This window comes from Papilio machaon, chromosome 27 (assembly GCF_912999745.1).
Source record: "Papilio machaon chromosome 27, ilPapMach1.1, whole genome shotgun sequence".
Classification (NCBI taxonomy): Eukaryota; Metazoa; Arthropoda; class Insecta; order Lepidoptera; family Papilionidae; genus Papilio; species Papilio machaon.
In genome coordinates, this window is record NC_060012.1 from 5,034,508 (window position 1) to 5,060,961 (window position 26,454).

Genomic DNA, 26,454 nt, shown 5'->3' on the forward strand with positions numbered 1-26,454 from the left:
TAAAATGTGAATTCCTACATTGCGTTCTTGTGATATAATGCTATCTACATAATGCCGTTTTATACATACGAGGTCATAGGATCCTTTGTAATTATAACAATTGTTCTGGTTGCGTTTGCGCAGCGCAAATACTGGTACATGGCGGAGTAAGCTTCATTTTGCTTATTACTAGAAATTATTTACGAGCGGTGTACATATTTATTGTGCAGCACACGGTCGGCTGGCGGCTGGCGGCGGTGTTGTCGCATTCGACTTGCCTCGTAAATGTCGACCTTCGTAAGCTGTCGAAATAGCCCCCCGGCGACACGCGCCTTTGTATCTTTAAGGTCGTTAAATTAATAGAAAGGTTCGTTTATATGTCGTAAATCATGTGAAACTAAATACACGTAAATATGATGATGTCACCGCACGCCGCAAATAAGCTGCTGATGTGTTTTGTTGCTAATGTTGTTAATATTACCTTGACATTATTGTCCACGTGTTTTTAATGCAGGAAGCGTTGTGGAGAAACTTTGGAAAATATAATTTTTCACGCACAATAACAATGGTCAATGGCCTTCTCGTTTTAACCAACGATATTTGCCTTTAATGTAGTTATGTAATATTTGCTTGTGTGTATTGCAGGTGATGCTGGGAGGGTCGGGGCCGGGGCCTGGGGGCGGGGGCGAACCGGGCGCAGGAGAGTTGCTTACCGTCACCGTGGTGCGCGACGAGCATGGCTACGGCATGAAGGTTTCCGGTGAGTCCTCATCGACATAGTGACACTCAACCTGAAGCTGCTGCGATGTAATAGACTAAAGATTTCCAAAGCTTTTTCTCCTACTCCTTTCAAAATCTATACCAGATAGGTGAACCCCCTGTTACTGCATTTTTTCTTCAACTGATAAAATCGTGTACCCGAGGTTGTCCACAAGGACCTTTGGGAATCACTGAAGTAGACTCCACTATTGACTTTAAAACTACGATTATTGGGACGTCATTTATTGAAGGTGTCAATTGTAGAACCGACCAGTTGTTTGTCGTCAACTCTGTAATTGTGACGTAATATGTTGTGGCTGTGTATTTCAGGTGACAACCCCGTGTACGTACAATCAGTCAAAGAGCACGGGGCGGCGTGGCGCGCTGGCTTGCGCGCCGGCGACCGCATCCTCTGCGTGGATTCGGTGCACGTGTACCAGCACACGCACCAGCAGGTCGTGCACATGATACGAGGTAAAGCACTACATAGATACAACTACACCTACTGCACATCTCTTATCACTCTTGAAATATGTAATTTTTCGACGAATGGGTCGAAATTACACAAATACTTAGACGCATTCAATCATTTGGGAAATTCGATATAAGCAGAAATTCAATTTATAACAAAATAGTTAATGGTAAAATTTTGTGTTTCAGCAAAACCAACAACAGTGCTTACTGTACAGCAGAACAGCTCGCGGACCAAGACGCCCATCACTGCGCCACTGCCCGTCAATGTAAGCCTGCACTTAAAATTTGTCTAGTTAAAAATGTGTCAATTTGTATTTTTATTAAATAAAATTGCAGTGTAGATGATGAGATTAATTTTGTTAATCGTAATATAAAAAAGTAGTTCTCTGACTTCAAATTATATTGAACAAGTTGTTGCATCTGTACAAACAAATGTACGGATTTTGAGGTCGTAGACCAAATTCCAATATTGACGTATCCCGTATAATTCACCTGTTACCTATACATAGTAAGCTTTACGTATAATAGTGTGGGATCTTATGTTTAAATACTTTATGTATTCATCGAAGCATACCTACGTGGTAAATTACAGCAGCTATGGTGACTTTCGATTCTTAGTGGGGAGCGAATTTAATTCTTTAACTGTACGTGTTATAATGTTAGTCGGTATCATTGCAGCCGGAGAACCAGCGGCAGCTGGAGGAGTCGAAGGTGCTGACAATGAGGCTCATGCTACAGAAAGAACAGAAGTACATCAGGGAGTTGCGAAGTTAGTTGCTTTGTACTTCATATATACAATCTTAGGCTAAAGTACTCACTCATGAAAAAATATCCACCACCCTTCTTAACCTTGGCGAGTTGTATGCGCAAATAACCTAATGCTTAAGTGTATGGACATCCCATCACGAGGTCGTTGGTTCAAATCCTTACCGTTAACTATGGTTTGATCTATAACCTAGCACAAGTCTGGTGCTTAGTGGTTCTGGTAACAAAGATGTCCACCATTATCTTCTATGTTTAAATGAACTGTGTAATGTGTCCAGATGAAGTGCAGAAGGTACCAGATGTAAGAAAGCAAGCCCAATTAGAGGCGGCCATACAGAGGTGCTCCAAGCTGCAACACGAAATAGACATCGTCATGGCGGCACAGGTAAAAACTACCTTACAGCTATTGCAATACAGTTTATTATAGCTTAGAATGTTGTATACTATTATCAAGATGTCAATGTAGTTACAGTAAAGTTTTGTTCTTTTTTAGTTGCTGCTGACAATTTTACAATTCAGTTTGCGGCCCAAAAATATGTTAAATGTTCTTTAAAATGGTGGCATTTTATATCAAATGTATAAAAATTTAAAATGCAGGATTTTTGGGCAGCAAAATCGCAATATTGGTTTTGTAAATTATTTTTATAGCACAAAATAATTTTGGTGATTAAAACTAATTAACAATATAAGTGATGAGGGGTCGATAACCTTACGTTTTATGTCTTGTCACGTGTCCGCTTTTGTGTTTGTTTTGTCTCTGTGACGTCTATATGACTTTTTAAAAAATATGTCAAAATGTAAGGTTATATAGCAGTTTGTTTAGTCTATGTGTAATATTTATACTTTTGACCTAAAATCGGAAGTATTTGTAGCTTTATTGATGCATATGAGAGATTTAGAAGTTTTATTAATTTCTTACTCGACTCATATTCACACAGCAAAGTAGTAGTGTCATAGTTAGGGTCTGGAGAGACGCGACTCCATATAACAGCGCGGTGTGATGTGGGTCTTAGGGCGAGAGTGCGGGCTCGGCCGCGCCGGCGCCGGGCACCCCCCGCGGCTTCCTCAGCGGTCTGCCGCGCTCGCTCAGCAACCTCACCGGACAGAGTCTGCGCAATCTGCGCCAGGCGCGCGCCCGCCACGACACACCCCTCGCGCCCCTCACGCCCCCCGCCCACAACACGCACCCCCCGCACAACACGCACCCCCCGCACACCGTGCCCCTCGTGCCTCTCGTGCCCACCACCTGTCTCGACAACGCGCCCCCGCCGCTCCCGCCGCGCTCCACCGAGCGCCCCAAGCGCGGCCCCCTCAGCCCCTCGCACCCCCTGCACCCCCCGACGCAGCGACCCCCCTTCAAGGAGCAACACCCCCTGCATTCGGCGCACGAGCACCGGCTGCGGCGGTCGTCGCACTCGCTGGACGGCGAGCTGGATGGCCCCCAGCCCAACTCCATCGCGCTGCAGTTGAGCTACCCCCTCGTCAACGTGCCCCCGCCCCCGCTGCAGGTAAGCTCTCACCTCTCACCTCACACCTCTCACCTCTCACCTGTCTCTCTCGTGTCTGAACACACTAATACATTGATACACCGTCGTGTGACATTTGTTAACGTAGGGTTAGTGTGGAATATGTTCATTAGAAGTTAAACTTGATTCTTTGTAGCATTTGTCAAATGTATGTGTTCTAATTATATATTAGCAGGTGAAGTGAATACAGAACTTTTAACTACTTCTTATCGACTTTCTCTTTCTTAGATCGTGTTTAGTCTTGGTTTACACTTTACGAAACATGTTTAGCCTAAAAGCTTTTTTTACGTTTATTTCGCAATTATAGCTTTAAATGTGCAAAATTTAAATAAGTTCAAGATTTAAATAAGTTTTCACTTACTCTTATTTTACAATACATGTCTTGTGTTATCTTTTTCTAGAAGTTAGGATTAAATTTCAAGTCAATTTAGAAAAATACATTTTACAGGGGTGCATGTGGTTTCCATTATCAAATTCTGAAACAATCGTTTAATACATTTTGTCCTTTGTCTCGCCTATATGTCTGTCTTTGTGATTGTCCTACAAATCCAACTAACATTAAGTAATAATTAAATTGAATACTTTATGTTTGTATGTATGAGGTGTTGTATATGAGTGGTGTTGCAGACGGACAGTCGCGGCGCTCCAGTGCTGCACGCTCGCAGTCAGTCCTCACCGGAACAGCTGGAACACGATCTTTCCAGGAGTGAGTGTCAGCAACTAAACATAGACAAGATTGGATGCAGTTTAATATGGTTACCTTTATTTTCTGATGATATGTGGTTGTGTTTGCAGCGAGCACTGAGGGCGGGGCGTGTCCGGAGCGCGCGTGGGAGCCGCCCGGGACTCCGCCCCCGCCCTACGCACACAACACTCAGGTACAATATGGTGTCTCTCTCACACTTGTAGTGTTAGAGTAGAATGGTATGAATAATTAATCAATCATTATTTATTACAGCCCTGTGTGGACCCGCAAAGAGCTATCATATCGATGGAAGAAGATGACCCGCCGACATCTGTAAGTTATCTAAATATAAAAAGTGAACAAAACAATATTGATTGATTCTATTTGTCTGAAAGAAAGGCAGTTAGTTGCAATAATTTAATACTTTTTTATTTATTTTTCATTATGTATTTTGCAGGTGAATTCAAGTAGTTCTGGCCTGTTCTCCAATCTCCGTTCAGTCAGAGATTCAAGAGCTAGGATGGCCGTCTTGCTCAACTGGCTCATAGGCGAGAGAAGGTCAGTTTATGAAACGATAGGAATTATAGTCAATAGGAGTATTTAAGCAGAAGTGATGTAACGCTCGTAGTCTAAACGGTTTAACGGATTTTCATGTATTCGTCGTTTTTTTAACCGTTCCTGTTCTGTCTTGTGCAGATGTCCATGCGCGTGGCTGGTGCTGGTGCTGACTGAGCAGTTCCGCACAGCCGCCGTGCCCACCGCCACGCTCCGCCGCTGGGCCTACGAGATACAGTCCTCCTTCCTCATGCCGCACGCGGTAAACACGCCCACACAGCGCCCACACCCCGCCCACACACCGCCCACACCCCGCCCACACACCTCCCACACGCCGCCCACACCCCGCTCACACCACGCCCACATGTCACATACACACAGTTGTACAATATATGTGCATGTTGCAGGTGTTGCAGTTGAACGGCGTGGACGAGCACATGGCCAACGAGATCGATCACGTCTTGTTATACGGTAAGTATGCCACCATCGCCTGCACCTTATCTGCTCTAAGTAATCCAACAATTCTACTTCTTTTGATGTCATTGTTGTGATTAGTTTATCATTTTGAGCAGTCACAATAATGAAGTGGAAATTTTCAGAGCACCACAAGGAGGAGGTGCTGCGCAATGTTTTCCGCAAAGCGCGCGCAAAGGCGAAGGAGGAGCTAGCGGCGCAGCTGCGCGACTTCCAGCTGAAGCGGCAGGTGGGGCTCGGCGCACTCTACGGCCCAGACGACGCCGTGCTCGAGAAGTGCACCGTCGACAAGGCGCAGGTGAGCACTGACGTCACGCCCACATGCCCACACGCCCACACGCCCACACTGCTCGCTAACAAAATCCTTTTATAAGCAAAATGAACACGCAGAGTGCGAAACCTGATTAGTTTAACACTTTTAGTTCATTCGACTAACTTTTAGTTGTTGACTGTTATATTTTGTATTTGCTAACTTTTAGTTTTAGTCAAATATACATGGCTTGTTTCGTTCAAACTAGATTGAACTGTATTAAACCGGTACACGTCCGACATGAACCGGTTTGATCCGGTACAAACCGGTTTCTCATATGTTGTGTGCAGGAGCAAGTGGTGGTGGAGCGACTGCTGTACGAGGTGATCCGCGCGGTGTGCAGCGAGGGCGCTGGTGTCGCCGGGGGTGCGGGGGGTGTGGGGGGTGCGGGCTGCGGCGGTGGGCCCCCCGCACCCCCCGCCATGTGCAGCACCTCCCCCGCACACCGCGCACTGCTCGCCGCGCTCGCTGCAGCAGCGTGCAGCATGGACTGCAGGTAACACATCTTATCTGTATACATTAAATATTCACATTTTAATACATTTTGATAGTTCACATTTGACACTTCATCAAAATCCAACAACGTGACCTTGTAAAGGCGACCATAATTATTAAAATATTATTTGTTTCTTTTTTGTAGATAGAATTATACAATTGTTTACCTTTTATCAAATTTTGATTACATATTTGTTGTTATAATGTCGATGGCACGTCGTTACAATGTTGTCTCAGTTAACTCTATTTCTTTTTAAACAATAAGGATGTTATAAAAAATTTAACGAAAATCATTGATATTTCGGAACACTTGGATTCGATTCACATATTAGTTTTGAAGTCAGTATCGATTCATTCACTTTAATCGATGTTTTTAAACAGGTCACCTCAGTATGAAGCTAAGATTGATAGATGTCAAATATGATCCAATGATTTATGCCAATTATAGTACATATATTACTAGATGTTTGTTAATATATTTTTTTCTTAGTCGCTTTTATTTTAAGTTCTATCTTCCGGAGTGAAGATTTTACTTCAATAAATAACATGAATATATACTAATATTATAAATGCGAATGTTTAGATGGATGGATGTTTGATAAAATGTGTCTCCGGAACGTCTCAAGGAATATAAATGAAATTTGTTACAGATGTAAAACATAGTCTGGAAGAACACATACTTATTAAGTTTTTTTTTTAATTCCGCACAGACAGAGTCGCAGGCGGCAATTAGTTTTATAAAGTTATTAACCTCAACACTATCAGTACACATATATAGTGAAACATTTACCTGTTTATATCAGTCAATGTCATGTCGCTGACATATTAAGTTAATTACTTATGTATGAAGTTAACTTATGTTGTGACAATATTCTGACGAAACATGTATATAAATATTGTCTGACATTTTACAAAGAAAAATGTTTTCATGTTAATTTTTCCGAAGTGTAAATACAAGGCTAGTGATCAAATTAATTTATATACTAAATAACTCCTAGTTGTTGTAATTTTGAGTGTTTTAAATCAGTGAAATATTTGGTAAGTGTTTACTAATTAGACATTACTAGTTAGTCTGTTTTAAATTCAGACATATTTTGTAGATGTTTCTGTATAGCTAAAATTGATAGATGTGAATGAATCAGTTTAGTTGAGTTAGGGAGCGCCAGATATCTCTGATATATACGATATGATATCACGATAACTCGCAAAATATTATCCATTAAAAAATATAGTATAATATGAGTTATTTTGTGTCGGTCGGTAGTGTCTGTATTTTAACTTGGAAATGCATTTAGTTTTGTTTTTTTTTATAGTGTTCCGTACATTTGTGAATGTTTGTTTTGTCCCATATTGGAATGTCATTCAATGCTCACAATTATCGTTGAACAAATTTAATAGGTCACATATGATATCATCGGTCTTAGTTTCATATTAAAGTGTTTAAAACATTGATTAATAAATCGACTTCAAATATAAGGTAAATCGTATTCAGTTAGTATGAAAAATCGATGTTTCAGTTCGATTTTTTTTTGTAATATCATATTATTTCTAAAGAAAAAGCGTTTGTATTAAAAAAAAAAATAATGCTCGCCGTTACAAAGTTACGTCGTTGGATTTTGATAAAGTGTCAAATGTGAACTAATAAATTGACCCAACTTTTAGTTAAAAATTTCTTTTGGTGAAAGTTTGTTATACGATATTGTGTTTTAAGTGGGAAACATTTCTTCTTTGATTGTTGAAGGTTTTATGTGTTAACTTATGTTACCCTAAACTTGATCGAAATTCATTCGTTTGACGCAAACCGTTTTATAAATAATGCACGAATTGTGCCGGTTTAAGGAAAATAAACTTGTATGTAGGATAGTCGTTTGTACCGCGATATTGTGAACACATCGGACACACGGACAGATTGATTATTTTATATTATTAATATAACTAAATTATATATTTGATAAAGATTTTCGTCCATGAAAAACTTTTTAAATTAGTTCAGTAGTTTTAGAGTTAATTAGGAATGAATTAAAAAAATATTATTAGTAAGTTGTAAAGATGTATACTGCAAGTGATACAGTATATGTTTTATATCTCTTGATATAACAAGAGATGTGATGATGGTGAATGTAAAAGAGATAAGTGAAGAAGAGGCGAGAGAAGTGAGAAAGAGATGGTGGCAGTCATCTAAGATAAAGAAGAAGGCGAAATTAACAAAGACGTTTGTATAAATTTTGTTTTCACTGTGTATTTATGTGAAAAATATTTGTTTAGTTTTTAAAAATATACATATTAGGCCTCGTTTCTTGTGTTTTGATTGTCAAAACACGCGTACAAAAACTTACCGCCATCTTTTATATTTTAAACTAGTTTTTACTCCGTCCGCGTCCGCGACTCCGTCCGCGCGGAATAAAAAATAGAAAACGGGGTAAAAATTATCCTATGCCCGTTTCCTGGTTCTAAGCTACCTGCCCACCAATTTTCAGTCAAATCGATTCAGCCGTTCTTGAGTTATAAATGGTGTAACTAACACAACTTTCTTTTATATATTTGAAATAATGAACAATATGGCTATTACTATATTGTGAAAAGCAGAAAATCCTTACCACAATGTATTAAATGTGGTGGTGGTATGGTGAGGAGAGGTGTATGAGTGTGGTGTGCGCGTGCGCAGGCCGGCGGCGGTGGCGGCGGCGGGGCAGGCGGCGGGCGCGCGCGAGTCCTTCCTGCTCAGAGACAAGCTGTACAAGCAGCGCCTCAAGCACATCGCCAAGCAGCGCCCACAGCCGGTCAGTACACAACTACACTACATTCATCTTTAAATGTTTGTGATCACTTTCCCAAGCAAGTTATACAACCCCTGTCATTGTTCATCTTGTCACTAGTTCACGTCAAGGGCGTCGTCAATCGATGATAGAGTCTAGATCTAGGGAGTAAGGGGCAGGTAGGATTTTTTTTATTCCAAAGAGATTGCCTACGAGCTAAGAAATCTAGAAAAGTGGCAAGTTTTTTTGAATTATTTGTAGGAATTGTAAATATCTTAGTGTTTCGAAATAGTATATTTAAAATTTTGACGCCCCCCCCCTGGCGACGGCCATTGTTCATGTATGTATGTATGGTGTGTGTGTGTGTGCAGTACGTGGTGCGCGGCCACCAGCTGCAGCTGCAGGCGCTGACGTCAGTGGCGCACTGCCACCACTGCGACCTCGTCATCTGGGGCCTCGCGCCGCAAGCATACGTCTGCGCCAGTCTGTACACTTTATTATATCTTTGCTTCTAGATCATTTGCCTGTCAAATACAAGAGGAGTTATTTTAATTTGACTAGTATTTCTTGAATTAAGTCCATACAAACTTTATTTTTTTTTAATTTATCATTGATAAAAGCCTTTTTTGACTTAATTTTCACTTTTAATTAATTGAGAGTAAAATTGTCTTTTGTTCACTAAAGATGTTAGCAAGATCAACACTGGTTGGTAATAGTACTAAATATGCCATTGGTATACAAAAAACACTTTATTTACAAAGTAATCTGTGTCATAACAACAACTTGCGTCATATTTCACTAACAAAATAATTTTTATCAAAATCGGACCACCAGGGACGGAGATTCGCGGTAACACACATAAAAAAAAAAATTCAGTCGAATTGATAACCTCCTTCTTTTTGAAGTCGGCTAAAAATTCAAAATAATGACAAAAAAATATGACAGATGTCAGCCCAAACTTGGCACTAGCGCCATCTATTTAGAGTTTTAAATTTTTCTCCTCATTATTCTCTGTAACTCTCACTAATCCACTATTTGTGTGTGACTATGTGCTGTTACAAGTGTATGTATGTATGTATGTATGTATGTAGACTGCAAGCTGCGCGTGCACCGCGAGTGCGGCAAGGCGGTGGAGGAAGGCTGCGTGTTGGATGGAGAGACACAAAACAACAGGATCTCGCGCTTCATGGAGCGAATACATCACAACAACATGCCCGGTCAGAATTATACATCTTGTGAATACTGTCCTAAACAATTTTATCTTACATATCAGTAATTTATCTTAAAATAATCATTAAATTTTTTTTCCGATATAAAAATACTGGCGTATTTTTGACAAAGTTTCAATTACTAATAACGACATCTATTGCTATAAAACTCAACTTAATTTTTCTACATCTATTTATCTATACAAATTATCGTTTTTAAGTTATATTTTAAGGTTTATGTAATAGAAGGAATTAATCGTATAATAATGTGACGCAGGTCAAGACGCGGGCGACAAGAAGTCCCGCAAGGCTTCGGGCACCTCGCACTTTCTCAACAGTAAGTTCAACCTCACATATATATATATCATTAAACGTGTATAAACTTTGGTCCGTGTATGTCGACTCTTATATAAAATGTTTGTTTCAGTGGAGCGAAGTTTCAGGAAGATGGAGGACGAGACGACTTGGGAGCAGACTCTCACGCCCACGCCTGTTATAGGTAAGTTTTTTTTAAGTTATGAGTAGTTTTGTTTGTTAGTTTGCAGGTATTTCATAAGATAATACGATCGCAACGAACTTCAAATGTGTATTTTATAGTGCGTTTGTGTATGGATTTAGTGTGTATGTGACATCGCAGCAATATTGCTACGACTACGATAGTAAACATCACAAGTTTGTGATCAGATTGACTCCCCAAGTGCTATTCGACGTCTCTCATCATGTTATAGACAGACATCAATGTAAAAGTCTTGTATTAGATGTGTCTAGAGCGTAGTTGTTCGCTTGAACTACGCTTGTAAAAAAATTAACATGTTTCTATTCATATTAAAATTTCTCTAATTTTAAGATTTTTTTTAATCTTTATCATCCAAAAGTATCAAGAAAAATTACAAAAATAAACTTATATTTTCTCATCATCTTAACAGAGATCATTTTCTGTATTTTTGTATTTCTTCCAGTTATCGCATATGTTGTAACAAACGACCTATTACTAGTGACCCGTGTGTCACGGCAAGATTGATCTCTTTCCCTAGAAATTTCTATGTTCATAGTAAAATGTAGGGGGTCATGTTATACCGGTCAGTCGACAAAACACCGTCCTATTAATAGTTGGCAGTTAATTGTTTAGTAGTGCGCGGGCGCAGGCGATGGCGACGCTGGTATGTCTCGTACCGGAAATGTTTAGAGATGATGATGTTACATGGATCCGGTTCCGGCGTTAGAAAGCAAACATTGTTTATCGACGACTGCCGTGTTTAAATTCAATATTAATAGTTATCTCATTTAAACTTCAACAAAAGTGCAAAAAACCGATATTAAGTACTCGCAACTACATATGTCAGTAACAGTTCTGGTGAATCGTAGTGTTAAAAGTGAAAAAGGAGAAATAATTTGTTCACTCAAGACCAATAACCGCAAGTCAGCTAGCCATATTGTGTACATTGTGCCAACATTTTAAAATAATACTACACAATTCTGCCAACATCAAAAAAGACTGCGTCATCGTATTCCATCGGCAACTTCAACTGTCAAGTGTCACTGTCAAGAAACGTCAGAGTCATTGTCAACAGACGTCAAAGTCATTGTCAACAGACGTCAAATTCATTGTCAACAGACGTCAAAGTCATTGTCAACAGACTTCAAATTCATTGTCAACAGACGTCAAAGTCATTGTCGACAGACGTCAAAGTCACTGACTGTCTGACATCTTTGCTAGGAGTTGCCATCCTAAACGATTTTCCCTAGAATTAGGGAAAATATTAACCATAGTAAAAAAAAAAAGTTCAAAAAATGGATCAAAATATGCATTTACTTATTGAATTTTTAGAAGAAAAATTGAGCAAGCAAACTATAGAAATAACAAACGCCGTAACTAAAAACGTAATGGAAGCTATGAACGATAAAGTAAAATGCCTTGTAGAAGAAAATGAAAACTTAAAGGTAAAAACTTCAGAACTTCAGCAAAAGATAGCTTTTATGGAAAAAGAAAGAAGAATGTGTAACATAGTGATTTTCGGGGTTGAGGAGAAAGAAAGAAATCAAATAGAACTTATAAATTGCACTAAAGGAATTATAAATACAACTGGTGTGCAGATTGAAAACAATGAGATAATCAAAGCTTATAGGATTGGAAAAATGACGGACAAAACTAGGCCAATTGTAGTGTCCATCTCAACAATTTGGAAAAAACAACTTATTATGAGAAGTAAGAAGAATCTACCACAGGGAATTTACGTTAAAGAAGATCTTCCAAAAAGTGTAATAGAAAGAAGAAAAGAACAACAAATGCAATTAGAGGAAGAAAGAAAGAAAGGAAATATTGCGTACTTCAACTATGATAAGCTCATAGTAAAGACGACGAAAGAAAATAATCGTGAAAAAAGAAAAAGAGAAACCTCATTCTCACCACAAACACAAGAACAACCAAAACAATCTAACAGTAAAGAAGTCGTTAGTAGAGCTGACTATAAGAAGAGAAACAAAACGAACATGATGGACTATCTATCCAGCAGACCCAGATCACAATCATTAACGGACTCAACAACAAAAAACTAATCATCACGCCTTACAACCGGAAAATAGATATAGACAAACATAACAATACAATCACAACAAAAATAAAATACACCCCAATCCGGCCGGTCACCGTGGGGGAAGATGACCATTACCCTCCAAATAACTTAGGTCAACGCAAGGCACACCCGCAGAATATTACATCCTCACAAAGCGAAGACATAATCTACATTGCCACATACAACACTCTCTCATTAAGAACTGACGAAAGCTTGACCGAACTAATCTTAGCACTCGAACACATCAACTGGTCGATAGTTGGACTTAGCGAAGTCCGCCGACTAGGGGAGAGTATAGAAGATTATGGCGACTTTATTTTCTACTTCAAAGGAGACACTCCTGGTCTTTACGGCACAGGTTTTCTAATTAAAAGAAAACTAAAACATTACATAGACGGATTTATTGGTATTAACGAACGTATTGTTATTCTTAATATAAAATTACCCCCGAACAATGAGATATGGTCGATTGTACAAGTATATTCTCCAACAGAACAGTCTACTGCTGTTGAAATCGAATGTTTCTATTCTACCCTTTCAGAGGCAATTAAAAACCATACTCACAAGAATCTAATAGTGATGGGCGATTTTAATGCCAGAACTGGAAAAAGAGTAGAGGGAGAAGACATAGCACTAGGCCCATATTGTTATGGAAGAAGAACAAGAAATGGGGAAAAGCTTATCCAACTAGCATACGAGAATAACTTTAAAATAATGAATAGCTCATTTAAACAACGTGTCAATAACAGATGGACATGGGAGTCGCCAGACGGACGACACAGAAATGAAATTGATTATATTTTGACCAATAAAAGCAAAGCTTTTCAGGACTGCAGAGTAATAAATAACCTTAATTTTAACAGCAATCACAGAATGGTGAGAGCAAAATTACGAATAAAACAGGATAGGAACAGACCATACAAAATAAAAGTATCTAATACTAAAGAACAAATCAACATTGAAAACATGCAAGAGAAAATTAAAGTTCTTAGGGAAAAAATGAAACATCTCAATATTCAGGATAAATATAACAAGTTTGAAGAAATTATAACTACAGGAGAAAAAAGTGTTCCCAGCAATAAGAAGGGTAGGGCAAAGTGGTTAACTCAGGAAACACAAGACCTATTAAGGAAAAGAGCTGAAATAATATCAATGAACGAAAAAACAAAAGACACGAGAAAAGAGATAACGATTTTAAGTAAGGCAATTAAAACTAACATGAGGAAAGATAAACGAAAATACAAGTTAAGTATACTAGAACAATGTGTTCAAAAAACCGGAGGTACTAAAAAAGCATTGAAAAAACTAAGAGATAAAACAGATTGGATACCAAATATTATAAATAAAAATAACAAAATAGAATCAAGACGACCAGAAATAATTTCGAAAGCTACTAATTTCTTCCGAGATCTGTATTCAAAAACAAACACCACTCAGACCACAGACCTGTCAGGGGGAGATAGTGTACCGAATATATTACCTGCAGAAGTATACGAAGCTATAAGAACCCAAAAGGAAGATAAAGCTCCAGGTTCAGATGGGATCACCAACGAGTTTCTTAAAGCAAATAGAGAGCACCTGGTACCTACCCTTACCTACCTATTTAATGACGTTTTGGAGAGTGAGGTAATACCTGATCAGTGGACAACATCGACCATAATATTACTTCATAAGAAAGGAGACAAGAATAACATAAATAACTACAGACCCATTAGTATCATGTCTAACATTTATAAAGTATTTTCCAAAGTTATCCTAAATAGATTAACAAAAACTTTGGATGAGAATCAGCCGAGAGAACAAGCAGGATTTAGGAGTGGTTATTCCACAATAGACCACATTTATGTCGTGAAACAGCTATTTGAAAAAGCCAAAGAATTTAATATAAATTTCTATTGCTGTTTTGTAGACTATCGTAAGGCCTTCGATTCCCTTGAACATGACTTCATATGGCAAGCACTCCTCAACCAAGGTATTGAAAATAAATACATAAGAATATTGAAAAAAGTGTACAGTAATAGCAAAGCAAAAATAAAGTTAGAAAAAGAAGGGAAAGAAATAAACATAGAAAGAGGTGTCCGTCAAGGCGACCCTATATCACCAAAATTATTTACAGCCGTTCTGGAAGAAGTTTTTCGGCACCTAGACTGGAAGGAAGAAGGACTAACCATAAATGGCGAAAACATCTCACATCTAAGATTTGCGGACGATTTGATAGTTTTCTCACCTTCAGCTGAAAAATTGGAAGTAATGCTCCATGACCTGGATAGAGAAAGTCGAAAAGTAGGGTTAGTTATGAATACAGAAAAAACAAAAATCATGACAAACGGAGAGAAAATACCTATACATATAAACAACACTATTATGGAATATGTGGAAGAATATATTTATCTAGGTCACTTAATCTCGCCAACTGATGCAACCTCGAAAGAAATAGATAGACGTGTGGGTAACGCCTGGAAGCAATTCTGGAGCTTCAAAGATATTATGACAAATCGGGATATCAGCATGTTTATCAAGCGAAAGCTTTTTGATACCTGCATTCTACCTATAATGACATATGGTTGTCAGACTTGGGCAATCACAAAGGCTCAAAATAAAAAATTATCAGTGTGTCAGAATGCCATGGATAGATGTATGATGGGCGTGAGATTGTCGGACAGAATAAGAATTTCAAATATCAAGAAGCATACCAGAACAAAAGACGTCACAATCGTAGCCAAAAAGTTGAAATGGAAATGGGCGGGCCATACAATTAGAGGAAAGGAAAAATGGTCGAAATTAATAATGCACTGGTATACTAAACACAAGAACAGAAAAAGAGGTAGACCATGTACTCGTTGGGTAGACGAGATAAAAGCGGTAGCGGAGAGTGCATGGCCCAGAACAGCGAGAGACAGAAGAATGTGGTCCAAAATGGAGGAGGCCTTTGTCAAATTGACACACGGACAATGATTGTTTTATTAATTATAACGTTAAATTATGTTTGTTTGTATATTGTCTGAATAAAGGCTTATATTATTATTATTATTATTATTATTATGTTACATGGTGAACCGTGTTTAACCATTGGTTTCCACTGTTAATACACTTGTACGGAAACATATTGTTACATGAAAGAGAAGGTAAAATACAACAGAGAAAGTGCGGAACAAAATCAATGTATGTCGATACTCGAAAGAGACAATTTTTTTCAAAGTTCTGTTTTCTTTATTTTTCACTAATTTTCAACTCTGTGGTTTATTTATTTTAGTAGAAAATATCAATGAAGTGTTTTATTTGTGAATGTTTTGTTGAGTTCTAACTTCCAGAATCAGTTGTAGGTAAACATTGCAAGAGTTACGCGCACTGCATTCCTCGCGACTGCAGATGTGTGGGCGAATCTCTTCATAATATTTACTTACAGCTTTCTAATACATTTACATTAGTTTTCCGTTACATTCCGTTTGTTTATTGTACGCTTTTTGTCGGTTGCCTTGATTCTATTGCGGATATCGGAATATAACAGCAAAGCTTAGATATTAACCTTGTCATCACCTTTCTATGCATCTCTATTTCAGAATAGACTTGTCTATACAAATACTTGTAACAACAACAAAATACGCCCGCAACCCAGAGGGGCAGATAACACAGAATTCCATTTGGTGTAGTCATGACAGACCTCTCTCGCTTCTTCTACATCCACGCAGTATATACTTTCGCGCCATAAAAACTAGCAAACCTAGATTTATTTTGCCAATTATGAACCTTTGCTTGACTTCTATAAGTTTTAAAGCTAAAGTATTTCTGTGCTTCATTTCTTTATACGAGAAAAACGTCGAAATATACAAAACTAGCTTTTGCCCGCGAATTAGTCCGTGCGGAATTAAAAAAATATCTAATATTAAATATAGCCTTTATTATTCACTTATAATGTAACTTTCTAATGGCAAAAGAATGGTCTAATAGTTTTAGAGTTAATAAATCATAAATTAAATATTATTCTTTATTTAATTACTAAATCCACTTGTGATACAATCACACTCAGAGAGAGTTCATTAAGGGAGTTCTTTATTGGATATAGTATGAGAACTGTACACTTAGCCATAATTTATCGAGTAACAATTAAATTAATCTGAGTTCAGATAATTTACTGTATGTACAGTCAGCTTCATAAATATAGTGGCAGTCAAGATATCCAAATATATAGGAACACCTAAAGTGATCAATTATATAAGTACAACCAAAGTCATCAAATTAATTGAAGCATCCACTCTGCTCAAAAAGATCGAAGCGTTCACATCGTCATATATATGAGTACATTCAAAGTGCCCATAATTATAGTAACAGACATAGCGTCAATAGTAACGAAGCATCGAAAGTATGCAAATATATCGGAACATTTGACAAAATTGAACTCTATCTCTATTTACTTAAGATACACTTTGAAATATAATACATCTGTTAAATTAATTTGACATTTTATATCAAAACATTTTTTTGCTATTTACTACAAGTTTACGTCCCGCATGACAGATACTAAATAGATAAGCAATATCAAATTTTAATTTGTCACCATATATGTCAGTTTGGCCTTACGGCTTAACTGTTCGCTGTAATACGCAGTTATGGCGATTCGAATCCCAAACTTTGTTAATTTTTTCCTTTTTTTTAAGGTTTTTAATTTTATTATCAAAGCGTTATATTAAATTGAACTTTATCGCAACAATTATTGATTACTATTCGATATCTTTAAAAATTAAGGAACCACAATATTCCTTGTCCATTTTTTTAACCGAGACGTCATTAGCATGTTTTTTTTATTGTTCACGTTTGTTATTGTAAGTTTCGTCATTAAATTCCGTGCGGACTAAGTCACAGGCGACATCTAATACGTGTAATAAATCTATGCTTGGAAAATTCTACTGCAACCGGACTGAAGATACCTAACAGTAAGAGAAAAATATTTTGATACAAATTATCAATTAATTTAACAGAAGTTGTATACTTTCAAAGTGTATTTCAAGGATATGGATATACGAGTAGAATTAAATTTCAATGACCGCAATGACAAGTGAAAACACTACGCCTACTCGCTTTATCCCGAGATGGCCGAACCTAACCGTTATTAATTTTATTTAAATATTTAATACCCCAAGAATAAAAATTTAAAATTGTTTTTGTTAAGAAAAAAACATATTCTAAGTACATTACCAGATTTTTCCTTTTCATTAAAAAAAATCAAGCTCTATATGTGATCGATAATATTGAAAAATAAAAACCTTGTAAGCCTGGGATTCGAACCATTAAACTTACGTACTGCGGCGAAAATAGTAAAACACTGAAACTAGCACATACTGTGACAGAGTAAAATTTGATATTACTTACTAGCTTTTACCCGCGACTTCGTCCGCGCGGAATAAAAAAAATGCTCACAAGATAAAAAGTTCCTATGTCCGTCTCCTAGTTCTAAGCTACCACTCCCCCCATCAATTTTCAGCTAAATCAGTTTGACCGAACTTGAGTTATAAACAGTGTAACTAACACGACTTTCTTTTATATATATATAGATTATGTATCTGTCATGTATCGTAAATTTATAAATTTTAAGCGTTACGTTATTATAATAATAAGAAGAAAAATGTTGGGTTGTCCGATAAGTTCGTGCCCATTTTTAAGGGAAATTTTAAAGAACCTTAAGTTTTGGCATACGTCTTTTAAATTATATTTGTTCGATTTTATAGCAAAATGTCTTATTTATTTCGACAAAAATTAAGTCAATCAGTTTTTATAAAACTAATAGAAAATACGAATCGTGTCCTACCATTTGTCCAAATATGGCTGAAGTTATCCTCTTTTATTATGTATGTGTTATGTAAACATGTCATATGTTTTCAATAATTGTAGTATATTCCAGTCTATTCTAAAATACCTATTGAAAATCGGAACGAACTTACTGGACAACCTATTATGTTAATACAAAGCGTCAAATAAATTTAACAGATGTAGTATATTTCAAAGTGTATCTTAAGTTAATAGGGATAGAGTTCAATTTTGTCAAATGTTCCGATATTTTTGCATACTTTCGATGCTTCGTTACTATTGACGCTCTGTCTGTTACTATAATTATGGGCACTTTGAATGTACTCATATATATGACGATGTGAACGCTTCGATCTTTTTGAGCAGAGTGGATGCTTCAATTAATTTGATGACTTTGGTTGTACTTATATAATTGATCACTTTAGGTGTTCCTATATATTTGGATATCTTGACTGCCACTATATTTATGAAGCTGACTGTACTACGTATGTTCATATGTCATCGGATCGATTCTGTCGTTGATCTGCAGTAGTAAATGTGTTTGTTGCACTTTGTCGGTTATTTTTGTTAAGATCCTAATATATTTATTAATTTTTTAGTTAAATATATAATACTGGAAGTAATAACGTATTTCAACTCTATGATTATTTTTTTAAGAAGACAAAAATTATTATATTTGTACTAAATTACGTTTTATGAGAGCTTGAATGAAGCGCTCTTATTGTTTATTAATGATAGTGAAATAAATGATCCAAACAAACATATAATGTGCACGTGGCAAGTTTGTACAAGTGCCGGGCGGGCGGGCGGCGCGGACGGTCGTGTCCGCTGAAACACGGACGAACGCTTTTGTACCGCTGAAAACGTGGGTGTTTCGGAGAAAGTTTTGCTATTATTGTGATTTTTTTTTAATTGGAATGTGTGTTGTTTTAGGTATAATATACGTGTAATTTTGTGAATCTTCCTAACAAACAACACGTATGTTTCAAACATCAATGTGCAAGATATTTGTGTTTATATTAGGATAACTTATTTTAAAATAGCGCCAAAATGGGTTTTCAAAAAAGACTTTGTTTGAATTTTCTTTTGTTGAATTGTCGAATATCGTGAATAAACTGATCTAAATTTTGTTGAAATGTTCAAAGAAAATTCATGATAAAATTATACGCTTTTTGATCGTCTTCAAATAAAAAGATGCAATCAATTTTACAATTTTTATCTCCCAACATATCTTCCGCATTTTCGATTAAATTCTTGAATATTTTTTTATGATAGTTCAGTGGCTGGAAATCATGTTATAATTTCAAGGTCAAGGTTCAATTCAGAAAAAATTCCGACTGACTGAATCTATATCTCAGATTATTTTTTTTATATTAACTTTTTTTTACTTCTGTGAGTAACGGTGATGGATTGGTATCTTTGATTCCGTTGATTTTTTCTAACTAAAAATTATTTATAGTACTAATATGACACATGTAGTTATTGTGTTGACGACAGGATATGATGTCGCGGTGACAGGTTCCAAACTCATCGCCCACGCGCCCTGACTCAATGTCAGTATGTTTGTATCTTTTGAAATGATTACTTCATTAAATGTTTGTAGTAACTTAAATATCAGCTATTTTTAAGGTAATTACTTAATATTATAAGCTAGTTAAATTTTTACCTTAAAGAATATATTACACACAAACAATATATACTTTTAAATACCAGACTTTCGGCACTGAAATTTCACGGTACATATAAAATTTGATATTCTATTACCCTTGTAGTTTTTCTATAAAAATATTTTGTTATCTTGATATTTACAGTTTTATTAATTTGACATTTAATTTGAAATGTCCCCGACATTGTGAGCTGACATTTTATGCACTTTCTTTGTACAAATCGACAGCAGTGGAAATGATCGCCATAACACTTGACATTATCACATTGTAAAGGTCTCGCGGGAATTTTATAAAATTAACACTATTATATAGTACTAAGTTTATAGAAAATATTCAATTAATACAGAAAAACTTATCGTAAACAGTTATGTACTAATTTATATCTGTGAGTGTATACTTGTCACTTGTGTCATAACTTGAAGTGTTCATTTCACATATCATTTCTAAGGAAACATGTTCACGTTCACAAAATACAAATCCAATCTATCCAATCAATCTATTTAAATCATCAAAATCCGTTGATTTAAAGCAATTTGTCCGATATTTAAAGCTAGAGTCCATGTTAATCCGTAGAGTTACTAATAAGTGCTACGCGTGTCTGTTGCTACGAAACACCTGAGCGTAGCACGTTACAGTTCAAAAGACAGGTGCGAGGAAAGGATAACACAGTAATCATAATTATAACGTAATTACGCCATAAATGTACTTTATTGTAAAAAATTGTATTCTAATCTGCGTCTTTATAGTTACTCTGAAAGTAAAGTTAAAAATACACAGTTTTATCTGAAGATACATTATTTTTACGATAGTCATGAAATAAAACTCGGTATCAAATAAGATATTTTGTAGCGAAACAAATAAAAAAGAAATAATTCCGTCTCGTAATCCATTAGCATAGCGGAACGGGAGATTTATTGCATTATAACTGGACATGCGGAGGTCAAGGTTCGAGACGGATGACAAACGTGTGATCCAATTGCTCCGATACCCCAACTTGTGCATAAATATGTCGTTTTCAAAATTGAAAGTGACATTTTTATTAAATCAGTGTTTGTGACGCATAATAAAATTAGTGATTATTTAAAAAAAAGTCCTTTCGCTGCGTCTGATGCATTAAAAAGTATATAGGTATGTGACCCTGACTTTTTTTCTTTGGTGGGGGGAATCTTCAAAAGATATCGTGCATTTTGTGGGAAAGACAGGGTTATGTGAGATTTGACTCACTAAAATCCCCTCGGTGGCCATCCTAAAGTGCTACTGGTAAGGGTCCCGGTATCTCCAAAGGAACGCATTGGGACAAATGTGACTCTGACCTAGTCGTGAGTTTTAAACATATTGCTATCTTTGTGTTTTCAAAGAGATTGAGAGAGATGGCAATATATCTTTATTTAGGTGTTTCATGAGTGGATATTTCAATACATAGTTGTTGATTTTTGTTACTTGAGTTTTATTTCTGAATTAATAATCTTAGAATACTGAGTACGCTTTTCAAAACTCTGCCACTTTGGCAATTGTGTGTTCGCGCGTGTTGTGACAGTTTTTCAACTGTTCTAAATTTAAATTTTCAAATAAAAGCGCACATTCCATTACCGTTAGTTTTGGCGCGAGAAAAGCTGACGAAGTTATTTAATTTTTTTGGTGTAAAAATATTTGACCGTTTTTAAAAGATGACCTTCATACGCTGTTTTTTTTATCTATCGCATAAATATTAACTTATGTTATTCGGATGCTTCAAAAGGTTTGTTTTATGTGGATATGGTCGGAACACAAAGGTGTATTTAATGAAAAAAATTAGACAACAGCGCATTTATTAGATATTCCTGAATAGAATACCCTCAATGTTTTACGAAAAAAAAAGTATTAAAAAGATGTATGATGTGTTATTTTTTTGCGCATACTAGACATTTGTCAACGCGTGGCCTTTTTCCTATCAATTAAATTGTTGTCGTTGCAGATAATATAAATATAACTAGCTATATATTACTTGTATGGAATATTGTATTGACCCATTTATTTGCGTAAGAGAGTTGCCGACGATTGGGTGGTCCTTAACGCATCGGGACAAGTTGTGGCAAATTTCCGAGAAGTGCTAATACTCGATTGCATGATCGGTCTACTATATGATGTCATTTTACTTGCTCTGTTCTATTTGATATACTTTCATAGCCACATAGGCTGTCATTTAATTTTAACGTTAACAATTTTTTTAATTAATATTTATACCAGACTTGCTTCCTAATACTATTTATTACGATACTGTTCACGGTATAATTATATAAGAAGGCAGTGTAAGGTACATCACGTCGCCATCTCCCGCAGAGGGTGTGGGTCGTGACAAATAGCTTTGTTACGCAGTTTGTGCACGCTCTACCCCCTACTGCCGACCCCGAGCTTACAGCGCCAAGTTAAATGACATAGTGCTTAGAGTCTTAGAGTATCGAAGAAACTGTATTACCAGGCTAAAAGTATAGTACTATGCAAACTTTATATCGACTTGAAATTTTATACAAGACGTAGAGCACACAATTTCAAGTAGCAGTGCAGTGACATAAGTCGCTTTCCTCTTAACGCAATGGGTTCATTTCTGTCACCGCATTTGCTAATCACGAGCCGCAAAACAGTTTGAATCTTGTAATACGCAATTGTCGTGACAAAACGACTTCAATGAATTTAAAAGCACGCTTTTCAAAATGTCGTCCTGTCCAGTCCAGTTCTGTTTATAACTTGTCAATGTGCATACAATAAGGTCAACAAAACAAACACTTACGTAACATGGATGTCCTTGCCAAGGTCGCAATGATAGCGTGACGATATAAATAAGGGTGCGTCCGATCGAAGAAAAACACGTTTCTTACATCTTACAGACATTATACAAGTTTTTTGGAACACAATGTATTTATAGCATAATAAAATATAGCATATATATAACTAGCTTTTGCCTATGACTTCGTACGCGCATAAATAAAGAAAACTAAATATGTATATACATAGTCTATATTACTCGGTGATAATGTAGCTTTCTTATCTTCTAATGGCAAAAGAATTCTCGAAATCAGTCCAATAGTTGTTGAATTTATTCATAACAGACATACAAAAATTTTCTTTATATTACTGTATGACGATGGATGTAGTTTAATTTTAATTTAACTAAGCAATTTAGTAGAATAAAGTGTAACAAGTTGGTGAAATGTTTAGTGAATAGTTGTCGGGGGAATGCAGAGTATCGGCAGGATGTAGTGCGATAGAAACATCCACACAGATAGCGGCTGTAGATAGCGACCGCTCCTCGCGAACTTGGCTTCGAACCTGCTACGTAGATAGTCAAAACATGTAGTGTGTTGTATGGAAGAGTACACAATGTGCCGACCCTCCGTAGACAAGAGGAAAGGATAATTATGTATTCGTGTCAGTGAAGTAGGATAATAATTATTGTTGCTAAATGTGACAATTTGGGACAACAATTTTGACGTACGTATATACTAGGAATATAGATCATCACACCAAGTGGAAATTCGTTGACACCGCTTATATCTCTGGATTATAGGTGTTAGTTGTGTGGCTGATAATTTTTTAATTATAAAATATATAATTTAGTGTATATTTTTAAATATAATACTTGTAACGGATATTATAATATTACGTAAATTCAATTGCAAATAATATAAGTTTCCTCTAAACAATCTAATATCAAACTACCTAAATGATTTTAGTTAAAATAATTAACCACAATTAAAATTTAATACACAATTATATAAATATAGAAATAGTTACCAAAATCTTATTACGGACCAATTCTGTACATGTCGGTATGACAGTGTGATAACATTAAAGGGTCAAGGCTAACACTAATTGTCGTTCCGTTGATACATCGCCACAAACCGTAATGTTCATCCATTATCACTCTTATAGCGGACGTGTTAAGGTTTATTGCAGCAATTGTATGAAATGTCAATTTGTCCTGTAGGGAAGTGTAGCTTTGTCCGTTTATTCGACGTTCATTTGTGTGGAATGTTCAGTGTTCAGTGTTTATATGTGATTTGGTGTTCCGCTAAGTTTGGATGAGTGTAAGAAAGACATTGACACACTTTGTTTTTTTAAATATAACTACGTGGTGAGATCTTATTTGATATAGCATTTACTGGTTTATTCTTTTGCTGAATGAAATATTATTGTTGAGACATAATTTGTGTTTGGTAATTGATGTTCAATAATCTTATCTATAAGGTATATATAAAAGAAAGTCGTGTTAGTTACACTATTTATAACTCAACAACGGCTGAATCGATTTGACTGAAAATTGGTGGGCAGGTAGCTTAGAACCAGGAAACGGACATAGGATAATTTTTACTCCGTTTTCTATTTCTTATTCCGCGCGGACGGAGTCGCGGGTAAAAGCTAGTAGGAGATAAAATCTGTCTGTGAAATAGTTGGGAATTTAGCAGACATTTTTGCTCCCTTTAAGCTCTGACTTGACTTGAATCTATGTACGTGACAATAACTTGACCCATCTCCGTTGTAATTATGAGATTGATTGGAGCCGAGATTGCGCCGAATTTTGGGCTCGAGGGTGGGATATGTGGAGCAAATGATACGAGATTGTACCGAACAGATAATTGCTTTTGTGGAAACTAAAGTTATATAAATAATATTTTATGCGGTTATCTTACTTCTTAGTAATATTATAAATACGAAAATTTAGATAGATGAATCGATGGATGGATGTTTGTTAGAAGGTATCTCCGGAACGGCTCAACGGATCTTGATTACATTTGGCACAGATGTAGAACATAGTCTGAAAGAACACATATACTTATTAAGCTTTTTTTTTAATTTCGCGTGGAAGGAGTCGCAGTTTATTAATAAAACTGGGACCTAATACTTTCTTTCTTCGTTATTTCGTAACACTAGTGTATAAAGTATACAAGGCTTAATGTTCCGTAGCTAATGCACCAGATCACCAATACACGGACATTAGTGAAAATAAATATAGACACGTGTCCGCATGCAGCGATATGCTTTGGGTACCGACAGAAGATATGTCTACTGTTTTTATTCTAATTGAAATTTCATATTAAACTAGATAATTGGATTTTATACCACTATATTAAAAATACATATTATACCTTGTCTACATGTTCCACAAACATAAAGAGTATAGGTATTATATAATTAATGAGGTTCTTTTTAAAGCGATTTTGTACTCTTGTGGTTTCTCAAATTTTCACAACTTTTGTCAAATTTATAAAGTTATTTTTCTTGTGCGTCTTTTGATCCCGTCACAATGTAACATGGCTATGAAAATATAAATAAAGCTATTAAAATTTCGCTACGGATATTAATGATGTATTTGCGGACCGTACGACCATACAAGGCGTACGGTTGTGAAACGTCCTGCGTTCCGGCCGGACATCACAAACATTTACTATTTCTGTCCCAACGCGGCCGATGCGGCCAACACTTTCATTGAATACTGATTCACACTTTTATATGACTGCTAATATTCCGAGTATCGAAACATAGTTCTAAATGTGAAAGAAACTTCTGTCCAAGTTTATCTATGAGCATCTGAAACTGACGATTATGCTTTCGTAAATGTTTGAATGTGGAAGTAACGAGAGAGATGTAACAAGATCGCGCCAAATGTAAGTCTATGGTCCCGGACGGGCACAAGAGCTCTTTTTAAACATAATCTGTACTTTTAAATTACGATGTGTATTGTTTAGGTGTCGTCCGCGACTCCGTCCGCGCGGTATTAGAAAAAACTTAATAAGTAGCCTATGTGTTCTTCCAGACTATGATAGCGAGGTAGACTCGATGCCAAATTTCATCGAGATCCGTGGGGCCGTTCTGGAGATACCTTCTAACAAACATTCATCCATCCATCTAAACATTCGCATTTATAATATTAGTAGCATTTATCTTGTTACTTGTTAGACAGTCACATTAATTATACCTATTTTTAGTGAGATCTTTGTCACTCAATGGAATTCGCTTTTAAGATGAAATATGTCTTGTTTCGACCACAATACAGGAATAGTTTTACCATCAAAGCGGTACAAGTTTAAACGTTGAATGTTTACGCGATTCTCGAGTTATTAGCATCGTGATAGAGTTTATATTCGCTTGGCAACCTTCCAACTTTAATCCATCGGGTCGTGACATCGTGTAAAGGATTATACAGCTTTAAATAATCTAGACCTTATCTAGATTTGTTGAATTAAAAGAAAGCCTTTACTAAAGCTGTTGGATTATGAAAACTAGTCTGGAATTAAATAGTCCAGAGATTGTATTGCTTTATATATAGGATCTTAGAGTAAAATTGACTAGAGCACTGCAAAGATTTTGTCCATTTATGTAAACATTAAAAAAAAATGATTATTTGATTGATGAAAAAACAGTTAAAAAAACCATTAATGCTGACATTGC

General features: G+C 36.3%; 1 protein-coding gene across 1 annotated transcript in view; it reads left to right on the plus strand.

Moving 5' to 3' along the window:
• The window catches only part of LOC106711035, a 117,180-nt gene that overhangs the window by 20,199 nt on the left and 70,527 nt on the right, over nucleotides 1-26,454 (plus strand). The window contains exons 2-20 of the mRNA XM_045684699.1: nucleotides 625-739; nucleotides 1,069-1,212; nucleotides 1,399-1,478; nucleotides 1,891-1,981; nucleotides 2,256-2,362; nucleotides 2,991-3,485; nucleotides 4,131-4,209; nucleotides 4,299-4,381; nucleotides 4,462-4,521; nucleotides 4,646-4,746; nucleotides 4,885-5,005; nucleotides 5,151-5,214; nucleotides 5,343-5,515; nucleotides 5,818-6,023; nucleotides 8,688-8,802; nucleotides 9,150-9,261; nucleotides 9,870-9,995; nucleotides 10,264-10,323; nucleotides 10,414-10,485. Of these exons, the coding sequence (XP_045540655.1) occupies nucleotides 628-739; nucleotides 1,069-1,212; nucleotides 1,399-1,478; nucleotides 1,891-1,981; nucleotides 2,256-2,362; nucleotides 2,991-3,485; nucleotides 4,131-4,209; nucleotides 4,299-4,381; nucleotides 4,462-4,521; nucleotides 4,646-4,746; nucleotides 4,885-5,005; nucleotides 5,151-5,214; nucleotides 5,343-5,515; nucleotides 5,818-6,023; nucleotides 8,688-8,802; nucleotides 9,150-9,261; nucleotides 9,870-9,995; nucleotides 10,264-10,323; nucleotides 10,414-10,485 (2,401 nt within the window). The 5' untranslated portion in view covers nucleotides 625-627. The remainder of the gene's footprint in view (nucleotides 1-624; nucleotides 740-1,068; nucleotides 1,213-1,398; nucleotides 1,479-1,890; nucleotides 1,982-2,255; nucleotides 2,363-2,990; nucleotides 3,486-4,130; nucleotides 4,210-4,298; nucleotides 4,382-4,461; nucleotides 4,522-4,645; nucleotides 4,747-4,884; nucleotides 5,006-5,150; nucleotides 5,215-5,342; nucleotides 5,516-5,817; nucleotides 6,024-8,687; nucleotides 8,803-9,149; nucleotides 9,262-9,869; nucleotides 9,996-10,263; nucleotides 10,324-10,413; nucleotides 10,486-26,454) is intronic.